General features: G+C 46.4%; 3 protein-coding genes across 5 annotated transcripts; 2 read left to right on the plus strand and 1 right to left on the minus strand.

The window, feature by feature from the left end:
* Positions 1–8: 8 nt before the first annotated feature.
* LOC133475692 (protein FAM240B) lies at positions 9–9,593 on the minus strand. 2 transcript variants are annotated; one of them, XM_061768929.1, is made up of 3 exons: positions 9,464–9,593; positions 5,024–5,145; positions 9–155 (listed from the first exon to the last, which is right to left on the minus strand). In XM_061768929.1, exons 2-3 carry the CDS (start codon positions 5,143–5,145, stop codon positions 11–13), a joined length of 267 nt encoding a protein of 88 aa, XP_061624913.1. In that variant the 5' UTR covers positions 9,464–9,593; the 3' UTR covers positions 9–10. The 2 variants fall into 2 exon arrangements, with proteins under 2 accessions (XP_061624913.1, XP_061624912.1); XM_061768928.1 differs by lacking the exon at positions 9,464–9,593 and adding an exon at positions 6,678–7,066.
* On the plus strand, positions 9,578–14,862 carry vsig10 (V-set and immunoglobulin domain containing 10). 2 transcript variants are annotated; one of them, XM_061768878.1, is made up of 9 exons: positions 9,578–9,718; positions 9,787–10,113; positions 10,728–11,039; positions 11,707–12,012; positions 12,558–12,842; positions 12,929–13,042; positions 13,849–13,861; positions 14,148–14,287; positions 14,358–14,862. In XM_061768878.1, the coding sequence occupies exons 1-9, from the start codon at positions 9,676–9,678 to the stop codon at positions 14,420–14,422; spliced, it is 1,605 nt and encodes a 534-aa protein (XP_061624862.1). In that variant the 5' UTR covers positions 9,578–9,675; the 3' UTR covers positions 14,423–14,862. The 2 variants fall into 2 exon arrangements, with proteins under 2 accessions (XP_061624862.1, XP_061624864.1); XM_061768880.1 differs by lacking the exon at positions 10,728–11,039.
* Positions 14,863–16,296: 1,434 nt separating this feature from the next.
* wsb2 (WD repeat and SOCS box containing 2) lies at positions 16,297–21,238 on the plus strand. Its single transcript, XM_061768886.1, has 9 exons — positions 16,297–16,507; positions 16,580–16,748; positions 17,569–17,765; positions 18,037–18,168; positions 18,249–18,349; positions 19,361–19,557; positions 19,667–19,756; positions 19,846–19,962; positions 20,816–21,238. Exons 1-9 carry the CDS (start codon positions 16,465–16,467, stop codon positions 21,003–21,005), a joined length of 1,236 nt encoding a protein of 411 aa, XP_061624870.1. The 5' UTR covers positions 16,297–16,464; the 3' UTR covers positions 21,006–21,238.
* Positions 21,239–21,336: the final 98 nt, after the last annotated feature.

Consider the following 21,336-nt stretch of genomic DNA (forward strand, 5'->3'; position numbering starts at 1 on the left):
AGAACGACATTTATTCTGAGTTGGTTTGAGGCCCAGACGGACGTCGCGCAAGCCAGCGGGCTCTAATTTCATCTTTTTCCAAGCAGTAGTTGTCCTTCAGGCTCTCCAGATGATTATTCCTCGTCTCCAGACGGACCAGCCACTCCTCGCGGAGCCTGACACAGACGGACGGGAAGAGGAACGGGAACAGGAAGTCAACATCAAGTCATTGTCACCACGGTGACCAACAGCAACACTTGCTGTTCTGTTCCCAAACACAAAAATCATCCAATCGCATTCGGACTTTCTGCTGTACTGCTGGAACACGCAAGACATTGAACGAACTTGACATGGATGTCAGAAAATCGACAAAAATGTTAAAAGCAGACGTTTGCAAATGTCTTGTTTGGATGGCACACAAACAAGGAGGACGACAGAAATCGGAGAATATTTACTGGCGACAGACTGAAATAAGGGGATTTGGACAATTTTAAGCAATAGCTCGGAACTGAATTGATTATCAAAGCAGTTGTCAATTCATTTGATAATCAATTAGTTAGTCTCCCGTGTGTGTGTTACGTGGGGACGAACACACACAACGACTCGGAGCGAGGTGCTGACATTTTAAACAACGTCGCTAGCTTGTTAGTTCGCGAACTAGCGAACATAAGCCGTTAGCGTTCCCTGAAGTGTGTCTGTTGTGTCAATCTACACGCTGCACGTGGAACGAGGCTGTGGAGTGTTGGCCGGCCGGAGCCAACACCGGCAAGTTACTTTTCAGTGCAGATGCTTTAAAACGGTTTTTCCGATATTTAAGCGCAATGTTAATGTTCCAACTGTGCATAATGTTGCGCCGGTTTACTATACTAAAAATACCTTTTAGGAATCAAACCTCAGCCTCATTTTTGAAGTACACACTTGTGGTCCTCGGAGATATTTCTTGAGGTGATCCTCATTGTCAAAAGTTTGAGAAGCACGAGTTCGGACGTTTTCACATAGACACGTAACATGGAGCGTGTCGACGTAGACACGCATGACGTGTGACATGAAACGCGTGTGACATGGAACACAATCAAGAAAAACTGTCGCAATCTTCGACTCAATAGGTTAGCGCCCCCTGCAGGTGCAAGCGCGCTCAGTTGCCATGGAAAGGTCAATCGAGACATGGTCTTCAGATGTGGTTGCCAGGCGGCCGCGATGCGTTCGGGCGTCGTGGGACATTCATGCCGCGTGAGGTTAATCCCACTTAGAGACCGCTCGTCAGCATCCGTGTTCGGAATGCGCAGCTGTCGGTCGCCCGGCTTTGTTTCCAGTGTCCCGGATTGTTCCCTTTGCCTGTCGGTGGCCACTCGCAGAGCACAATCGAGCGGACGCTTGAAATGTTCACAAGGCGATGACGAACATCCCCACGCAGGCCGTTGCCCTCCTTCCAGTCACGATGTTTGACGGCTGCAAGGTTTTCCCTCATCACGCCCTGCACTGGTCGCCAGGCAATGTCATGTGATTTATAGGCTTTCCACGAGCAGGATTTTTGGGGCCGATCAACGAGTTTAAAAAAAAAAAAAAAAAACAGTAACCGATATACGATCCGATCACAAAATGGAGGAATGCGTCTATTTGAATGACCTGTTCATTTACTGTATATACTTGTGTACTTAATTGCTCCAAAAATGTTATTTTCAATAAATAATGTATCTTTGTTCCTCTATTTATGCCAGTGAGGCATAGTGACAAACAGAACAAATGAATGGTCTTCTATTAGATGGCAGGAAGTACATACAATTATTAATGTATCCACTTTTTGTGACATTTCTGTTTGTTGGTGTGCCGTGAGATTTCTCAATTGTAAAATATATTCCTTGGCTCCATAAAGGTTGGAAATCACTGCTCTAGTCAGATGGTCTATTCTAATCGGTCAGGTCAAACCAACATTACAACGTGACAGAAATAATGGCTGCTAACTTACTGTCATTAAATTACTGTATTTTGAATTAAATGACTTCACCCACACTGAAATTTTAGAGCGTGATTTGACAGAACGGCGCCACGGTAACGAGCGTATCCGGTCGCATTTGAGTTGGCAAGATAAAGCCCAATGATCGTAAAAAACGGGATGCGGTGGTATCGGAATACAAGATTTTATTGCAGCAGTCTGACATAGTGCAATCGTGAAAGAGCACATTTATCTTGTAGTCCGATCCGGGCATTACGTGTGGTCTGTCTCAGACGTGTTGTCTGTCCCACACCGCCAACATGTTTTTTTTTTTTTTTTAATAACTTTATTGGCCATCAGATATTTACAGTACTACGTCAAAAGACGCGACAAGGCTAAAAATAAACTAGCTTTTGCATTCAAATATACTGTGCACGATGGCGACGCGGACTGAATGTCTTTTGTGGACGTCATTGATCCGATCGGCGAATTATGACATTAAAGCCGATCAGCCGATCATCATAAAATGCTAATTATCGGCCGATACCGATCAGGCTGATAAAATCGATTTACTGTACGTTTGACGTGTGGATGCGATATTTCCTCTTGAGTGGCAGCACATTTATCACATCATTAATTGACGCCATTAACAAATTGCTACATAGCTGAGCAGGGGTGTCGCTTGGTTTGGACCATTGGGGTGGCTCAGCCCCCCCAAAACATTTTTGGGGAGGGGGATGGGGTTGTGCGAACACTTTTTCTCTCCCTAAGATTTTTTGGGGGGGGCATTGTTGTGGTAACCCCAATTTGTTTTAGGGGGCTGAAGATCAGTTTTAGGGCGACTAAGACAAGAAAACTTTAGCATTAACATGTAATAACATATATTTGGAGGGGGGGGATTCAGAAGTTTTTAAGGGGCTTCAGACCCCCTAAAATAGGCCTAGTGACGCCCCTGTCGCTGAGGAAAGCCAGCAGCCAACGTTAGCGCGTGGCGACCTCTCGTCACTCATCAGTTTGCGATTACGATTTGGTATGCTGGCCGGCAGCGGCGTGTTTTCCAGCCTATTAGCGTAGCGCTACTCGAGAGCCGTGGAATGAGGAGGGGGATTAGCGCACGAGGTCAGCGATAGCGGCGGCGGGATTAGCAGTGATGGACGGCGAGGTGAGCGCAGGACAGGAAGGCACAGGAGGGCCAGAGGTGGGTTGAGTAGCCAAATAATGTACTCAAGCAAGAGTACTCTTACTTTAGAATAATATGACTCAAGTAAAAGTAAAAAGTAGTCATCCAAATATTTTCTTGAGTAAGAAAGTACTCAATGAATAAACTACTCACGTAAAGTGTAACTTGAGTAACTTCTGATTTATTTATGTTTTGAAATCAGAATATGAACATTTTTTTTTTTTGGAGTCTGTAAAATAAACAGTGGCTGATTTACCCCCCCGCCCCACAAAAAAGAGTCATTTTAATTGGCTCGCAAAGGCTATGTGCGCGGTCATGTGACTGCCTTGTGTCGTCCGTTTGGTGACTTGTAGTCAAATGACATTGGTGATCCCGTTTGATTGGCGCAACGGGCGCCCTATGGGGAAGTCGAAGATGGAGTCTAAAAATAGACGCGCACACGCAAGAATGAATAAATAAAAGTAGCGAACTGCATGTCTATCATTGTAACGGAGTAAAAGTATCGATCCTTCTTCACATAAATACTCAAGTAAAAGTAAAAAGTATGATGCATTTAAAGTACTCTGACAAGTACAGTTTATGGAAAATGTTACTTGAGTAAATGTAGCGCGCTACTACCCACCTCTGAGGAGGGCTAACACTTGTGTTACGCTAAATGCTAACGTCACTGAATGAGCATATGTACTAGATGTCATTAAATGACAACGTGCTAAACGTTGCAGAAGACAAGCACTAGATGTCGCTAAATGACGACTTACGCTAAACGTCAATAAATAAGGACATGCCTTGTGAGGATCTTTTTGTTCTTTGATGCTCGATTCTTATATTCGACTTGTTTGTGTCACGCGTAATGAGTTGTGATCCGTCTCATATTCGAAATATATATTATACATCTCAATTATCGGCGCCTGTGCATCGTCTGTACCTTATGTGTCTCGTATACAAACTGTTCTCATGGCAGCTCCGCCTCCCATTTGACTTCTGCCTGCGTCACATATTGAAATTGTCTTTTCCCCATATCTGTCAGACTGCCCCCTGCAGGGCAGCTGTGGCGACACGAGTAGCGGCTGTGACTGTGGCGTGCCTAGAAAAGTGCTACAGAAGTCAAACGCTGTCGTATTATTCATTCACCTTCCGTTTCGCTTCTCCTCGTGCTGGAGCCTATCCCTGCAATCTTCGGGCGAGAGGCGGGGTACACCCTGAACCGGTCGCCAGCCAATCGCAGGGCACGTAGAAACAAACAACCATTGGCACTCACGTTGACACCTACGGGCGATTTAGAGACTTCAATCAACCTACCGTGCATGTTTTTGGGATGTGGGAGGAAACCGGAATGCCCGGAGAAAAGCCACGCAGCCACGGGGAGAACATGCAAAGTCCACACAGGCGGGGCCGGGATTTGAACCCCGGTCCTCGGAAGCGTGCCGTCATTTGTTATTATTATTATTTGTCATGATATGTGCCCTGCAGTTGCTGTTTTGGAACTTGGGTGGCACTTTGCGCCCCGCCCCGCCCTGCCCGCTCTCTCTCTCTCTCTCTCTCCGCAGCAATGACCATCCCCTCGCCTGCGCACCTGTTCCCAATCAGCACTCATCAGTGCCTGTATTTAAAGCTGCCGACCCAGGGATCCCGCGCCAGAGTATTCGCACTTATCCGCGGTACACAGGCCGACTCTGGAGACAACTCCTCACCCTAACCCATTGGAATTACTACCTGGAAGCAACTTCTTAATAAACCATTCTCCCTTCACGTCCCGCTTGCGTTTTCCAGCAAATAAATCACATTTAGAGTCAGGCTTCTATTGCACAATTGATTTAGCTATGTCATTTCAATAAATGAGAATATTTACATTTATTACATTTATTGAGATATACGGTGTTTGGGTATGGAATTTAGGTGAAGCATTTAGGAGGCGTTTAGGAGCGTCTCACTTGTGCAGCGCGCTGCCGTTGCGCCTGCGCTCCTCGCAGGCGGCGTTGCGCTCGTGCCGGTCGATTCGCGTCTCCCAGAAGTTTTGGATGAGCTGCCGGTCGACGATCAGAGCCACGCTCATCTAAACACACGCAAGCAATTCCCACATTTATACGCTGACATTTATGTTACATACCGTTTGCGTTGCATACTCTGCAGTACATACAGTATGCCATCATTGTGATACATAATCTCTCTCTCTCTATATATATATATTATACAGTGGGTACGGAAAGTATTCCGACCCCCATCATTTTTTCACTCTGTGTTATATTGCAGCCATTTGCTAAAATCATTTAAGTTCATTTTTTTCCTTCATTAATGTACACACAGCACCCCATATTGACAGAAAAAAAACAGAATTGTTGACATTTTTCATTTTGAAACTGAAATATGACACAGCCAGAAGTATTCAGACCCTTTCCTCAGTATTTAGTCATAGCCCCCTTTTGAGCTAATCCAGCCATGAGTCTTTTTGGGAATGAGGGAATGAAGTTTTTCCCACCTGGATTTGGGGATCCTCTGCCATTCCTCCTTGCAGATCCTCTCTAGTTCTGTCAGGTCGGATGGTGAACGTTGGTGGACGGCCATTTTCAGGTCTCTCCAGAGATGCTCAGTTGGGTTGAAGTCAGGGCTATGGATGGACCATTCAAGAACAGTCACGGAGTTGTTCTGAAGCCACTCCTTTGTTATTTTAGCTGTGTGCTTCGGGTCATTGTCTTGTTGGAAGGTGAACCTTTGGCCCAGTCTGAGGTCCTGAGGTCTGGAGAAGGTTTTTGTCCCGGATACCCCTGTACTTGGCCGCATACATCTTTTCACTCGATTGCAACCGGGGGTCCTGTCCGTGCAGCTGTTCCGGTCGCCCCAAACGTCTTCCATTTCAGGATTATGGAGGCCACTGTGCTCTTCGGAACCTTAAGTGCAGCAGAAAGTTTTTTGGAACCTTGGCCAGATCTGTGCCTTGCCACAATTCTGTCTCTGAGCTCTTCAGGCACTTCCTTTGACCTCATGATTCTCATTTGCTCTGACATGCACTGTGAGCTGCAAGGTCTTCTATAGACAGGGGTGTGGCTTTCCTAATCGGGTCCAATCAGTATCATCAAACACAGCTGGCCTCCAATGAAGGTGGAGAACCATCTCAAGGATGATCAGAAGAAATGGACAGCACCCGAGTTCCATATGAGTGTCACAGCAAAGGGTCGGAATACTTATGGCGCTGTGATATTTCAGTTTGTCTTTTTGAATCAATCTGCCAAAATGTCCTCAATTGCGTCAATATGGGGCCCTGTGTGTACATGAATGATGGGGAAAACGAACTTCAACGATTTTAACAAATAGCTGCAATATAACAAAGAGTGAAACATTGAAGGGCGTCTGAAAACTATCCGTACCGACCGTATATTTGTTGCCATGAAAAGTCAAAAACATAATACTTCGTGTTGCTATTTATAATTACTGAATCATGCCGATGATTTAGAGGGGGAAATACTTTCTATATGACAAAGTGTTCATTTTTGAATGTGAACTTTGATCAAACATGAAAGAAACTAACAACAGAGATGAAATCAAATCTATCGTCTCATAATTATTTATGAAATGATGAAAATCACCAACCTTCGTTTCGCGTTTTGTCCTTCGGTGAATGAGATTGAAGGAGACCGTGTGCGTGCGTGTGCGTGCGTGTGCGCGCGACGCCTAAATGTTGGCTTGTTTGTGTGTGCGCGTTTGACCAGTCGCAGTGTAAGGGAGCTGCCCATGTGGTCTGCGCTCGTGATGATGTCATGTACAATTCACAGCTCGTCTGTCTCCGAGCGGCAAATGAACGAGCAGAGCCGCCGCGGCCCCCCGCGTTTAAAGTCCCTGTAAAGTACAGGCAGAAAGCACTGTATAGCCACCGCTGTTGCTCGGTGCTGTAATAATAATTATAATAATGATCATTTTGCATTGCTTAAAGGGTTACAACTACTGCGACATCGATGCTAGTTTTGTTAGCATTAAGCTAGTGGACTGTAAGTTACGTGAACCGGTCGTGCCACTCACATCAGATATATATAGACAGTATATAAAATCAGATTAGATTAGATTACTACTTAATATATAGATTAGATGAAATCAGGTCTGTTTTCATCCATCACAGTGTGGTTTGGCGCTGCCACAAAAAAGGACCAACTCCGACCGCGACGGACAATCGGGACTGCCGGATCCTAGAAATCCTCGCTAGCACCTAGCCAGCTCCTTCCCTCGGGTAAGCGCTCCCCAACAATGCAAACTAAAACTAGCAGACATTCCGGCAGCTTCTTCCCTCTTGCCGTTAAATTGCTGGAGGCTAAGTAACTCTCCGTACTGTCTTTTCATCTTTTTTATGTCTCAAAAGTATTTTTAGTCAAAATGGCAGTCTAATGTTGTATGTGAGCGACTCCAACTACCGGAGACAAATTCCTTGTGGGTTTTTGACAAACTGGCCAAATCAAGGGGCTTCTGATTCCGATAAGATTTACTCAAGCACAGGAGTTGACTTACTACTTACGTCTACTTTTACACAAGTCTCTTTAATGTTACTTAAGTACAAAGTTTGAGTGCGTTTGCCACCTTTGAAGTTTAAACGTTAAGCCATAGAAAAGAAAGTGTGTCCAGTGACAGGCGAGGGCGCCATTTTGTTAGCCGGCCTGACATAACGTCATCACTATGCAATGAAACGCAATTGGCTTCTGTTTTCCCAAAAATGGACGATATATCCGGAGGTGGGTAAATTACCTCAAGATTGTACTCAAGTAAAATGACTGTTACTTTGGAATAATATGACTCAAGAAAAAGTCAAAAGTAGTCCTCCAAAGAATTACTTGAGTAAGAGTCAGAAAGTACCGAGTAACTGGTGAGCAACTTCGGATTAAAAGAAATCCGAGCATGGCTGTCAAACAAAATAAAAAGTCCACACACACCTGCCACCGTTTCAATTTGTCAATTGCTCAAACCCAAAACCCTATTGCCCGAACCAAATTCTCAGTGCCCTGAACCCACTTATTGAAGTGGTTACTCTTTGAGGAGAACATTCAACACTTTTCACCTAGTTAGACACGTTTTGCGTAATGATAAGCACAGGTAGCGGAAGTCAAATTCAATTAAAGCGCAGCTGCTTCGACATCAACGCAGCAACTCAAAATTGATCGCACTCGTTGGCTCAATAATGTGAAGTAATCAATAAAAGGCGGGTTAGTGGGCACTGGTTGCTGAAGTTTTACCTTGGATAGAGATAATACGAGAGACAAAGGCCGAGTAAGAGTAAGAAGTGGTCCGGGAAGAAGACGAGAGAGAGGAGGGAGGAGAGAAAAAACAATGACATACTGTGTTTCAGATGAAACTTTCGCGGCCAATATGCTTTTCCGTGGATTGCCGACGGGGGACGCGAGTGCGAGTGCGGCCCAACCCGAGCGGATTCGCTGTCCGGCGGAGGCCGAAGAGTCAGAGGTGTCAACAAGTTGGCCTTATTGCTGTTTTCATTACCGACAGGATTACAGTGTGACTCTGTACATAGTTGTTGTACACTAAAAAAAGTCTTTCAATGCATCCATTTTCCATAACACTGCTTTTTACGACAAGTGCTAAATAGGATTTTGTTTGGCAGAATTCATTGCTATTGTGAACAATCCAGATTATTCCTGCAGCTTTATGATCTGATGATTATGTTTTCCTTTTTTTCTTCCTATTGTAGCGGACGTGCTCCTCGCAACCTGAGGTGACCCAGTGACTCCCCACGGCTCGAGAAACGGCATTCTTCGAAGCCGCCCCGCTGTGAGGACGCCTGAGTAGACCCTCATGTAATTAGCAGGTCCCCTCGAAATCTTAGTTTTACAGTCATCAAAGAGTCCTTTTCTTCGTTTGAACTGGCAGAAGCCGAACGGGACGAGTCGACAAATGTGCACCCAAGGCGACACCCGCTGGCGTTGAGAGCAACTGCAAAGCCGAAACGGGAACTCGAAATTGATGTTTAACCAAAGGAAAAGTTGTGTTTTGATATTTTACCAACTCTGCCCAATTATTACACATGTATGCCTTGATGTCTGTGCCAGTGCGTCAACTTTACAAGCTGTTTGTCTTGATTTGACACAAAAGTGCTGTATAAATTCATTTTGATTTGACACAAAATGATTCATCACTTTAGAGTAACGGGTTTTCAATTAATATTTTTATTTATAATTAAGTTTAAATGTCCTGTATTTATAGCACACACTTTGTAGTTGACAAAGTAAAAGTCATTAAAATCGGTTGCGAAATTAGGAAGTTATGACCTCTTTTCAATATCCATGCATAGCCTTTGACGTGAAAGTTGCCCCCACCAATGTGGCCGCCCCGTAGGCACGTCCCTTGAGCGGGCTGCGACAGCCATATTGGACGTTTCCTACCTGGATGCAGCAGCCAATCGTATTGCAGTGGGGCGCGTCCTGCCTCGAAACAGCGGGATTTCTAACAACGAGGAGGAGGGTCGTGGTGACGCCAACATGGCCGCTCTGTTGTTTTCCGAGCTCACCTGGGTTGGACGGCGTACGTGAACTGGTCCAACTAGTTTTTTTTTTTTTTTTTTTTAAATAGTTGTAACCATGAGGAGCGTGTGGCGATGATGAGGAGGACGTTGGTGGCCGTGTGTGTGTTCGCTACAGGTGAGTGTGGGCCGCTCATGTGAGCAGCAGGTATGGAATACTTTCCAAACGGCCATGTTTTGTTACAGTCGCCGTTTGGGCGTCGGAGGACACGTCAGAGTCGCCGGCGGAGTCCACCGTCGTCACGGCCTCGCCCGGCGACATCGTCCTACTTCCGTGTTACTCGGAAGGCTCCGTGACGCCGTCCCACACGCGTTGGTGGAAGGACGGCGGAGAGGCGGGATCCTCCGAGGCGGCGCCGACCGACGGCGGCGTCGGGCCGCGGCTGCAGGTGCTGGGGGACGGCAGCCTGAACTTCCGGACGGTGGCGGAAGGAGACGAGGGCGTGTACCGGTGTCAAGCCACACTTCCGGGCAACATGACTTGGCAAGCGCGTGTCAAGCTCCAGGTGGCCAGTAAGCCATATCTTATTTTACCTTAACTAACATTACCTGAGGCCTGGGACACACGTAATCGAGCTGTTTTTGTCCCGATTTTGCACCTTCCCGACAGATGTCAAACGCCTTACAATCTTATGCTTTATAAGATGATTCTAGAAAATGATCCTTAGGCCAGAAATGTGGTAAGAGTGGATTTGTCACGATTTTAGACTCCGAAACAGGTCGGGGCTGACTATCTTAAATATTGAATGTGTTCGATATTTACGACCAAAAGTCTGAATGTGTGTGTGGGAACCTGATTTCTCCCTGAGACAAATAAATGCAAATGAAAATCAATAAATGCTTAGAAATGAACCAATATTAGGTCAGTTTTAAATCAAATATTTGGTTAATTTATTGTAGATAATAAAGTAAAAACTTTGGCAATTTAAGAAACGGTTTGATTTTTAAAGATTTTTTTCAAATCAAATCCATCCATCAATCCATTTTCTATTGCTTATCCAAGGTCGGGTCACAGGGGGCAGTAGCTTTAGCAAAATAAAAAAAAAATACATCTTATTTCACTTTTGATGAGTGATTACTGTGATTATGATTGTAATGTTATCCTCTTCCAATCAATAATTTTGCAGGCGGTCCACAGAACGTGTCGGTTTCCATCGCGCCGTCCACGATGTTGTCCAACGGGACGCTAGTCACGTACCGCGGCTCCAGCGTGTCCTTCCGCTGCGCCGCCGCCTCGTACCCATCACAACGGCTCACGTGGAGCTTCGCCGTGGCGTCCGCCGCCCCCGGGACGCCGATGGCCTCCGCCGACGGCGCGCCCTCGCTGGCCTTCCAGATGGAGGACGTGCGCCCCGAGGCGCAGGGCATCTACAACTGCGCCGCCGACAACACGGTGACGCACGCTGTCGCCAACGCCAGCGCTCAGCTGCTCGTCTACTGTCAGTATTTGATACTCGTGTATACAAATATGCAGAGGAATTATGTTGAAGTGATTTGAGGGGCTTCATTTAGACAAAAGTAGTGCTTTGCTGCTATCTGGTGGCATCCTGGTGCCAAGGAACTATGTTGATGTGAGTTGGGGAGCTTCATTTTGACAAAATCTGTGCTTTTCTGCCATCTGGTGGCATCTTGGGGAACAATTATTTCATTGGCAAGTTGGATTTGTTGAAACTACTACCCATCCATTTATTTTCTGTACCGCTTATCCTCACACGGGTCGCGGGCGTGCTGGTGCCTAGAACCGGGGTACACCCTGAATTGGTCGCCAGCTAATGGCAGGGCACATATAAACAAACAACCATTCGCAGTCACATTCACACCTACGGGCAATTTAGAGTCTTCATTTAACCTACCGTGCATGTTTTTGGGATGTGGGAGGAAAGCGGAGTGCCCGGAGAAAAACCACGCAGGCACGGGGGGGGCATGCAAACTCCACGCACGCGGGGATTTTAACCTCCCACCTCAGAACTGTGAGGCCGACGTGCTAACCAGATGTGCTGCCTGAAACCGTAAAAGAATTACAAATATTGCATTTGAGAATTTATTAAAAAAAAATACAAAATGTCCCCGCCTGTCAAAAGTGCTCGGTTTTGTGTTTTGCCGCAGACGTTCCCGCCAGACACCCAGAGTGCTCGTGGCTTCAGTCCGAAGACTCGACGCAGGTGCGCCTGGGCTGCGCCTGGGCCGGATGCTACCCGGACCCGGGTCTCAGATGGACCCAGGAGCGGAAGCGGGACCCGAGCGGGGACGGCGACTGGGACCGGGGAGGTCGCGTGCTGGCCTCGGGGGTGACGTCCGTCCTGTGGGTGGCGCTCAACCGCTCGCTGCTGGGCGGCGGGCAGACGCTCCGGTGTGTCGCGCAGCACTTGGCGCTGGCCGCCGGGCGGGAGCCCACTTGTGCTTTTACGCTCGGTAAGTCGCACGGATGTGGACCAACCGGACAGTTTTTCAGTTCAGTTTTCATTTCCATGAAATCCATTGGAACAGTTGGACCCTGGGGCAGATGATGTGCATCATGGGAACAATTTTGAAAATAGGCCACAGTGTGACCCTGGAACAGATGACTTGCATTAATTTCAAGATTGGGCTCATTTTCCTACAGACAACTTTGAAACTTTCGCACCTTCACCCAGAAACAGATGATTTGCAATTATTTTGAAATTCAAATTTGGTGACGCTTTGACCCTGGAACAGACCATTTCCATACATTTCTAAATTGGTGACTTTGACCTAGGAACAGGCAATTTCCCATTATTTGCGAAAAAATTTGAAATTGGTGACATTTGAACCTTGAACAGATAATTTCCATGTCCGTCTTTTCCTATGGAGAACTTGCCTGTTCTTAAAGGCTGCAAGTGGGCACGGCGCCACCTAGAGTATCGGTGCTGGACACCGATGCGCAACACAAGCAATCCAACTGTCTAATGGCTAAGGGCACACATGCGCTCACCCTGCAGAGGCGCCGCGCCCTGAGGTTTCCCCACTGGCGTGGGCGCAGGAGGGCGGCAGCGTGACGCTGGTGTGCACCGAGGTGACGTCCGTGCCACCGGCCGACACCGCCTGGTGGCGAGATGTGGGCTCGGCGGCGCTGGCGCCCGGCCCCAAGTACGCCCTGAGCCGGGAAGGTGCCACCTACAGTCTGACCATCACCAACGTCACCCAGGACGACCGCGGCACCTACTTCTGCCGCAGCGAGAACCCGCTGGCGCTGCGCCAGGCCGAGGTGTACCTCAGCGTCAGGGGTGAGTCGCCGCCGCCGGGCGGAAGGAATGCCGACCGACCGGCCGCCGCGCCTCTTTTTGTCTTGATGCAGCGTTTGTCTCCGCAGCGTCCTCGGACTACACAGGCGCCATCATCGGCGTGTTCATCGCCGCGCTCATCGTGGGCGTGGCCGCCGTCGTGGCCAAGCTGCTGTTCGCCAACAGACACCGCGTCTGCCTGGGTAAATGCATCGGCGCAGACCCTCAAAAAGCCCAGGAAAGCTTTTTAAGTCAGACCCCCTTGTTCGATATTTGGACAAGTGGGCAAACCCTCCCAGAAATACCTTGCCACACCCCCCAAATGATACTTTTTAAGACCACGCACCCCCATAATCATCACGGCTAAGTTGGCACACCATCCAAAAACACTTTTCAAGCCACAAATCCCCTTCAATATCACTATGGAGTTGGTGCACCCACCCTAGCCCCCCAAAAAAGCTACCTTTTAAGCTGCACACCCCCTTCGACATCCCAAATGAGTTGGTGCACCCCTCGGAAAGCTCTGGGAAAGTTTTTTTGGAACCTTTTAGGCCACACCCCATCAATATCCCAAATGAGTTGGCACACCCACAAAAAGGGTTTCAAGCTTCGCACTAGGCCTGTGTGTGGGGGAAAAATGGGCTAAGTCGACCGTAAAAATTGGTTGACGCAAAAAAAAAAAAGAGAAGCACTTCTGTAAGTGACTTTTAAGACACTACTAGATTTGTAACGTGCATATAACTGATAAGATATGTATGAGTGGGCTGAATGGTAGTCAGTGTATTGATTATATATATTTTTTTGACCTAAAATGGCAATTGCTAACGCTAGTCGCGAATGCTAAGCATTTAGCAAAAGGCTGGTGATGTTTTCTCAAATTCTCCTAACTGAGTTAGGAGGACAACCCCCCCCCCCCCCCCCCCCCCCACAGAAAGATACAAAGAATGTATTTATTTTTTTTCTTCCTGCAGCGTTGCTGAGCTTTTTCTTTGTGCTGTTTGTTTTGCAGGAGGACCTTTCGGGTGAGTCCGCCGCCGTCGTCGGCAAAAAACAGACAAAAAAGGTCAATGCAACATTGTTAGCGTTCATTCGTATTTGCAAGCGCCGTCGTTTGGGGCGCGGCGCCCGTTGGAGCTAGGGGCAACTATTTGAAGAAAAACATAGATTTAAACAGCACAAACTATTCCGATGTCCTCAGTCTCGTCTCGAAATTTCCGAGATGAATAAAGAAGGTGCATATTTGAGGTGAGGCGTTCATTTTTGAAGGCACACCAAATTGTTTGTGGTCACCGTGTTGTTTCTTGGCAGGCCCTTGCAGGGCGGCGGAGGCGACGTTCTGAATCTGGTGGAATCTGATGAAGAGCAGATCTTCCAGGCCGTTGCGCGCCTCCCCCCAATAACGGACGTGCGCCACACCACGCTGGTCCAGATCCACCGCCTCCCGTCCGGTACGCTCTTGACGCCGGGGTGCGCCGTGATGGGATTTTTGTTTTTTCATGCTAGTGTCGCCCCCTACAGGTGAGCAGGAGGGTGCGGGAAATGAAAACGCCAGGGAGGAGGCGCCGGACCTGGTGACCCTCTGAGTGTCGGGGGCTTTTATTGTAGCGAAGCATTATGAATGCAAGTGAACAGGAAGCTCAGCATGAACAATTGGACATTTGGAAGATGAGGAATTTTGTACAAATAATAAATGAATTTGTTTTCATGTTGATATTCAAATGTGTACAACTGTCGTCCACTTCCTGCTCGTTGTTGTTGTAAATTACTAGAATAAATTGATGAAATTGAATTTAATAAATTATGATGATTGTTGCTCATTAAAAAAAAGTTAGTTACGTGCAACAAGCGTATATTGTTGTTATAGTTCCCAAGATTTAATTTTTTTAATTTACGTGGGGGCATTCTTTTTTATTTCTTTTTTAAAATTATGCATTATTCTATCATGATTTTTCATCTGCATTTTTTAAAAATAACTTTGGGGTTTATTTGTATGAAAATATTCATAAATGCTATTAGTTTTAAATTGTTATTTGTTATGCAATTCTTTTGTCTCTTTTCCTTCATGTTTCATTGAAAAAAGTCAAGAGGTGCGTATCTCGGCTATTGAGTTTCATAATTTGACACTAATGCTAATTATTATGAATGCGTTAAAAATAGCAACCGTTCTAAAGAAACATAGGAAAATGTCAATAAAATGCATTGTTGCTTATTAATAACTGAATTCACGTGTGCAGATCGCTCCAGTCGAACAGTTTTGCTCTGACCGACTAAACGGACGGCAAGTTTTTGTATGCTGACGTCATTGAGGACGAACGTGATTGGTTCGACAAACGGTCCCGCTGCTCATCCAGTTGTCGGTCCGTGGGCAGGTTCCATTGACATGGCAACACATCAAGGCTGATATCCGAATGGACGAAAACTCGAATATCCCCACGGTCCTTTTTAAAACACTTTTAGCAATTGTCTTTGATTGTTGAATTCAGGTTTTATCTCTGTAGAACTTTTTGACTTTATTTTCAATGAAAGGTGCTTTACAAATGTTCTTTAAACACAAATATTTTACTACTATTAAAAAATGCAAATGAAAGTGTAACGTTACATGTTTGGTCTAAATTTGTGAAAAAGATTTCTAAAAAATAAAATGAAAATGTACTGTACTCAAAAGTTAAATACAACTGAATTGGACTAAACATACTGTAGTAGATTTAAAAAAAAAAAAATAAAAAAAAAGTTGAAGCCACTGTAACATTATACAATTCAATGATTCTTTCATGGACCACAAGAAAGAGCCAATGGTTCGAAAGATTAAAATTGACAAAAACATAAAAAGGAAAAAAAAACATCTTATTGGTTTCAAGAAAAAATACTGTGGGGTGCAGGTGCATTGTTGTTTTTCAGCATTTTTGTTGCTGCGCTCCTTCCTTATCAAGGTACTACTGTACACTGTCACTAATAATACAAGTTTGTTTTCCCCTTGTTTGAGTTGATCAATAGTTTCATTTTGTTCATTGACAGTTCTGAATCATCTTTTGACGAGAAGCAGCTTGTAGCTCGGCTTCGAAAGGCACATTTGAATGAATGATTCAAATCAACAAAGCTCCCTATCGAGCCCCTTATTGTGTTGCACAGCAAGTTCCCAGATCGTCCATTCTGCATGACCCAGCAGAACAGGTTCTCTTTTTGTGTGTCCAAAATGTGAAATCCTGGCAAAGAGTTAGGAAGGATAAAAAGAATACCCTGGGTGCTGTGAATTTTGGGAATTTGTTAAAGTTGGAATGGTTTGAATTGGTTGAGAAATATGAAAGTGGGGGGAAGGATAACGTTTTGTTGTTGTCGTTGTTGTTGTAGAATACCAACGAGGAGAGCAAAATACCATTGTTTTGGCCCCGCCCCCTCCGAGGGAGCCACCACAGTTTCTGCTTGGGGGGCGTCACCGAGCGTCGTGACGCAAGCACAACGTGACCGGGGACACACGTCGTCATCCACACCCGCGACTTGAAAGAGGGCGTCCGGATGCCTGACGCGAGGTAACCGAACCAAATCTTGCTTGTTTGTGTCCACGGGGCGCCGAGAGGTGAGCAAGCGGAACCATGTGAAAAAACAAGAGCCGAAACCCGCGACGACGATGTGCTCCACCGAAGAAAACGCCGCGGAGGTCCAGTCGACGTGTACGTAAACGCATCACATTCACCGCCGGGGCAGAAGCGAGCGATCGACGTCTTTGTTTCCGCCTTCCGCAGCCGCCGACCCGGCGCTCATCCTGGAGCTGAAGACCCGGCGGCCGCCGTCCCTGGAAGGCCGGCCCGGCTGCGAGACGTGGAGCGTGGACTTCTCCCCCGACGGAGCCTGGTTCGCCTGGTCCATGGGCCACGGCATCGTGTGGGTGGTCGCCTGGCCCCTCGACTCGCAGTACGTGCCCCCCCCCCCCCCCCACTTGAAGCTCACGCGAGGCGTTCGCGGAACCATCGGAAATGTCTGTTTTACAGCGTGCCCGCAGTACTTTATGGTCCTAAATTGGTGTCTTGGTGTCTTAAGATGACGATTAAATAGTCGAGGAAAAAAGTAGTTGGTTACAAAAAAAACAAAAAAAAAAACCCACAAAACAAAACGAATGTTTTACTTTAAAAAAAAAAAAGGACAAACAAAGCAACTTTTTTTTTTTTTTTGAGGCCCAACTATAACTCGGTACATAAAAATGATCCATTTCAACCTAGTGACCTGATCTCAAAATAATGACACACGATGAATCATTTCCAAATAATGTTAAATTGTGTGGGTGGTCGCCCTACGTGCTCATTGAGCCTCGCCAGTATGTCAACACAATGTGACCTTTTACGCAATCATTAACGAGTGAATTCAGCAACAATTCACTGACAAGTGAATGATTCATCCAGCCGTCCCATTTTCTGTAGCGCTTCTCCACACGCGGGTCGCGGGCGTGCTGGCGCCTGTCCCAGCTATCTTCGGGCGAGAGGCGGGGTACGCCCTAAACCGGTCGCAGGGCACACGCAGCTCAACGAGCATTCGCACTCTTACCTACGGACAATTTAATTTAGTCTTCGATGACCCTAGCCTACGTGTTTTTCAAATGCAGGACGCAGGCACGGGGAGAACATGCAAACTCAACACAGGCCAGGCCGGATTCGAACCCGTATCCTCAGAACTGTGAGGCGGATGTGCAAACCTTGACTTTTTTCAGCTTAGTGTACGTTCGGTCCTCCTCCCACAGAGAAGGTCAGCGCGGCGAGGTGGACCGAGCGGACAAGAGCTTCAGTTGCGGCCACCCGGTTTGGGGTCTGGCCTTCGGACCCCGAGCCTCAAAGGCAGAGAAACCGCCATCGAAAGGGAACGACAACAACGGCGACGCTCTGCTCCTGGCCACGGGCTTGGAAAACGGCGTCATCAAAATGTGGAACGTTCTCACGGGTGAGCGTCCTCTCACTTCCTGTCCAGATCCTCAGTGATGATGTCATCACGTCACCATAGATGCAAATAAACGAAGGATCAAAAGGATTGTGGTAAAAGAAGTACTTATTCAACTAAAAAAAGTACTCACAAGCTGGACAGTTTTAAGAAAAAAACAAAAAAACTCGAACGTTTACGTCAGTCAAAGTACTCCCGCTCTGTACTTCAGTCAAAGTACTGATACTTGTGTAAAGAAGACTCGCATGACCTTTTTTTTTTTGCGCTTGTCGAGGCGTGTCCGTGCTGGAGCTTCAGGGCCACGAGGGCGTGGTGCGGAACCTGATCTTCCCCCCGAACGGGACGCTTACGCTCGTGTCGTCTTCCCGCGACAAGACGCTCAGGGTCTGGGACCTGGCGCACAAAGGTGTCTTTCTGCGTGTCATTTGTAATTGTTTTCATCCAAATAAAAAGCCTGCGTAGTTGATTGTCCTCTTGTGCGGTCAGGCAAGAAGGTCCAGGTGCTGTCCGGCCACAAAGACTGGATCAGCTGCTGCTGCGTGTCGTCCGACTGCAGCATGATGGCCACCGTGGGGCGCTTCGACAGGGCGAGTGTCTCCGATTCTCTGGGTTAACCGTCACGGCCGGGGGACTCGGACTCGGACTAAAAGCCCAAGTCGGTGGACTGTCCAATTGTTATTGAAGGACGTTCTTATTTTTGGGGGGGTCGCTTTGTCGTTGGCCTTTGAAAAAAGATTGAGATCAAACAGAAAGGTAGTTGACAGAAAAATTCAGGTTATCTGTTTCTATCCCAAACAACAAATACCGCTGACATCTTTTATTGCAAATTGGATTTCTCGTGTTTATAATATTAGTTTGTTTATTCCCGATTCAGTTTTGAAGCAAAATGTAAGTTTGTTTTCATATGATAAACTTTAACGCTACGTTTCTGCAGAAACATGGCAGTGATTTTTCATGAAAATATTGAATGAAGAATTTTGGCCCGCTGTGAATTTGAGTTTGACACCCCTGACTTAGACCAAAACGGCAGACTTACCTCAGAGTCGCCGGACATACATTTTTACGTCAAAGTCGGTGAATTTACACTTGCGGTCCAACAAGTCGGTGGACTTGCGCTTATCGTCAAAGTCTGTAAACTTTGGCTTCCGTCCAATCCAGTGGACTTGCGCTTACAGTTGAAGTCATTGGCTTTGGGCCGGAATCAAAGCCAGTGGCCTTGCACTATATTGCCAAAAGTACTGGCTGGCCTGCCTTGACACATGATTTGAAGTGATATCCCATTCTAAATCCATATGGCTTAATATGGCTTGGATGTGGATGAACTGGATTGGCCTGCACAATCCTGACCCCAACCCTATAGAGCACTTCTGGAAAAATGGTCATAAATTCCCATAATCACACGCATAAACCTTGTGGAAAAGCTCCCCAGAAGAGTTTACGATGTTTAGAGGGTGGACCGATTCCATATTAAACCCGACGGATTACGAATGGGCTGTCACTTCGATTCATATCTGGAGTTACGTAAAGCCAGTGAATTTCTGCTTGTTCCAAGTGCTTCCAATCCGGTTGACTTGGGCTTGTGTGGCGGCTTTTCCCAGATGGTGTGTCTGTGGAGCCTGCGCTCGTACACGTACATCCGCAACCTGACGGGCGGCGCCCACAAGACGCTCTACCTGCTGTCGGCGTGCGACTTCTCCCCGGACGGCGCGCTGCTCGCCACGGCCGCCTTCAGCGGGGCCAGCTGGTGGATCGACCTGTGGGACCCGTACACCGCGCAGAAGCTCGCCACGCTCACGTAAGATCACCCGATCGGACGTCCGTTGGCGCGTTTCACCAGATAAGCGCGGGCGCCCGCCCGCCCGACCGACCCCGGATCAGCTTTTCTCAATGCCCATCTCCCGCAGAGGCTACTTTGAGGAGTACGGCCAAAACCAGATCTCGTCGATTCAGTTCTCTCCCAGCGGCTTGCACCTGGCCATTGTGACGGACGACAGGTGAGTTCGGCCACAGGCGGTGACTTCGGCGATGCTTGTCGTGGTAATGCCAGAGGGCCCGACTTGACCGGTGCGCGTTGGCCACGCAGGGCTCTCGGCATCTGGGAGCCCGGAAAGTCGGCCCTGAGCATGCAGACCAAAGCCGACCGGGACTCCAACGGCCTGTGCTGCAAGTACCATCCACAAGGGGGAGTCATCGCCACCGGGTAAACATGACGCAAACAATTTTCCGCCAAAAAGACATTTCGGTCAATATTTAAAGGTCAACCTTTGTGTACATGGTGATTAAAGCATGGGGGGGGGAAAAAAACGTCAAAATATAGAAAAGTTTGAGAATTTTATTATTATTTTTTAAAAAATTATATATTTAAAGATAACATTTAAAAAAGTGATTAAAGATGAAATAAAATGATTTTTTTAGATTTTATTTTTGAAGGTAAAAAACAAATTGTTTTAAAACATAGACCTGCGATTGGCTGGCGACCAGTTCAGGGTGTACCGCGCCTCTCGCCCCAAGGAGATCGCTGGGATAGGCTCCAGCATGCGCGAGGAGAAGCGCTACAGATGATTCAAACATGAATTCAAATGATTTAGGAAAATGTCAGTTTTTCAAATCAAAAATGTTTGAAGTGAAAATTTGTAAACATTTTCAAATCTGCTTTTACAAAGACTACTAATAAAAATACAGAAAATACAAAAGTTAAAAAAAACCCCACAGATGGTCAGTTTATTTTGACAGTATGCTTATTGTTGCTTGTTTGAAATAAAATGTAGGTAAAAATACTGAAATGCCCAATTAAAAAAAAAAAAAAAAAAAGAAACGCTCAGTCTAAAAAGTTTCAATATAAATTCATTGAATTTAAAGTCCGCCTTCTTTTTTTACTTACCACGGCTTATTTAAAACAAAAACATTTAGACATCATATTTAGAACACTAAGAAATTCAACATTTAAAATATGGGAAAATGCTGCAATCAAACAAATGGAAAATGAAATCTAATAATAATAATAAGTGAGCATCATGATCTTGAGCCAACTCTTAACAAAAGTTCCCACTCAGAACCCGCGACGGCCACGTGAGATTCTGGCGCGCGCCGCAAGCCGTGCCGGGCCTGCGCCACCTGTGCCGCGCCGCGCTGCGCCACTCGGTGTCCACGCACCAGGTGGAGCCGCTGCCGCTGCCCAAGCGCATCCTGGAGTTCCTCACCTACCGCGACATCTCTTCGCACGTTTCCCCACACTCGCATTGATCGCCGGGAGAACAAAAAAGTGCATTTAAAAAAAAAAAAAAAAAAGAACAAAAAAAAATTTTTTTTTTTTTTAAAGATAATCATAAAGAATATTGCACTAGTACTACTTGATACGGCTGCTAATTTATTTGATTGTACATAGGAAGTTGTGTTTTTACGTTGTCGTGCACCATCGCTGTGTAACTGCATGTTCATAAAACACCAATAACTTTTATTAAAAACACTAAAACACATTTTCTTCAGATTTTTGCTTATTCATTGTTGGGGATGAAGATCACTGGGCATTTTCTTTAAGGTTAGTATTTTTAATTAAAAAAAAAAAAAGAAACCA

Source organism: Phyllopteryx taeniolatus, chromosome 3 (assembly GCF_024500385.1).
Source record: "Phyllopteryx taeniolatus isolate TA_2022b chromosome 3, UOR_Ptae_1.2, whole genome shotgun sequence".
Lineage (NCBI taxonomy): Eukaryota > Metazoa > Chordata > Actinopteri > Syngnathiformes > Syngnathidae > Phyllopteryx > Phyllopteryx taeniolatus.

Coding starts and splice junctions, on each gene's coding strand:
- LOC133475692 (XM_061768929.1), bottom strand. CDS start 5,145: ATGAGCGTGGCTCTGATCGTCGACCGGCAGCTCATCCAAAACTTCTGG. Junction 156..5,023: donor AACGGCAGCGCGCTGCACAA/GTGAGACGCTCC, acceptor CGTCTGTGTCAG/GCTCCGCGAGGAGTGGCTGG.
- vsig10 (XM_061768878.1), top strand. CDS start 9,676: ATGATGAGGAGGACGTTGGTGGCCGTGTGTGTGTTCGCTACAG. Junction 9,719..9,786: donor CGTGTGTGTGTTCGCTACAG/GTGAGTGTGGGC, acceptor GTTTTGTTACAG/TCGCCGTTTGGGCGTCGGAG. Junction 11,040..11,706: donor CGCTCAGCTGCTCGTCTACT/GTCAGTATTTGA, acceptor GTTTTGCCGCAG/ACGTTCCCGCCAGACACCCA.
- wsb2 (XM_061768886.1), top strand. CDS start 16,465: ATGTGCTCCACCGAAGAAAACGCCGCGGAGGTCCAGTCGACGT. Junction 16,508..16,579: donor CGCGGAGGTCCAGTCGACGT/GTACGTAAACGC, acceptor CGCCTTCCGCAG/CCGCCGACCCGGCGCTCATC. Junction 19,963..20,815: donor GGGGGAGTCATCGCCACCGG/GTAAACATGACG, acceptor GTTCCCACTCAG/AACCCGCGACGGCCACGTGA.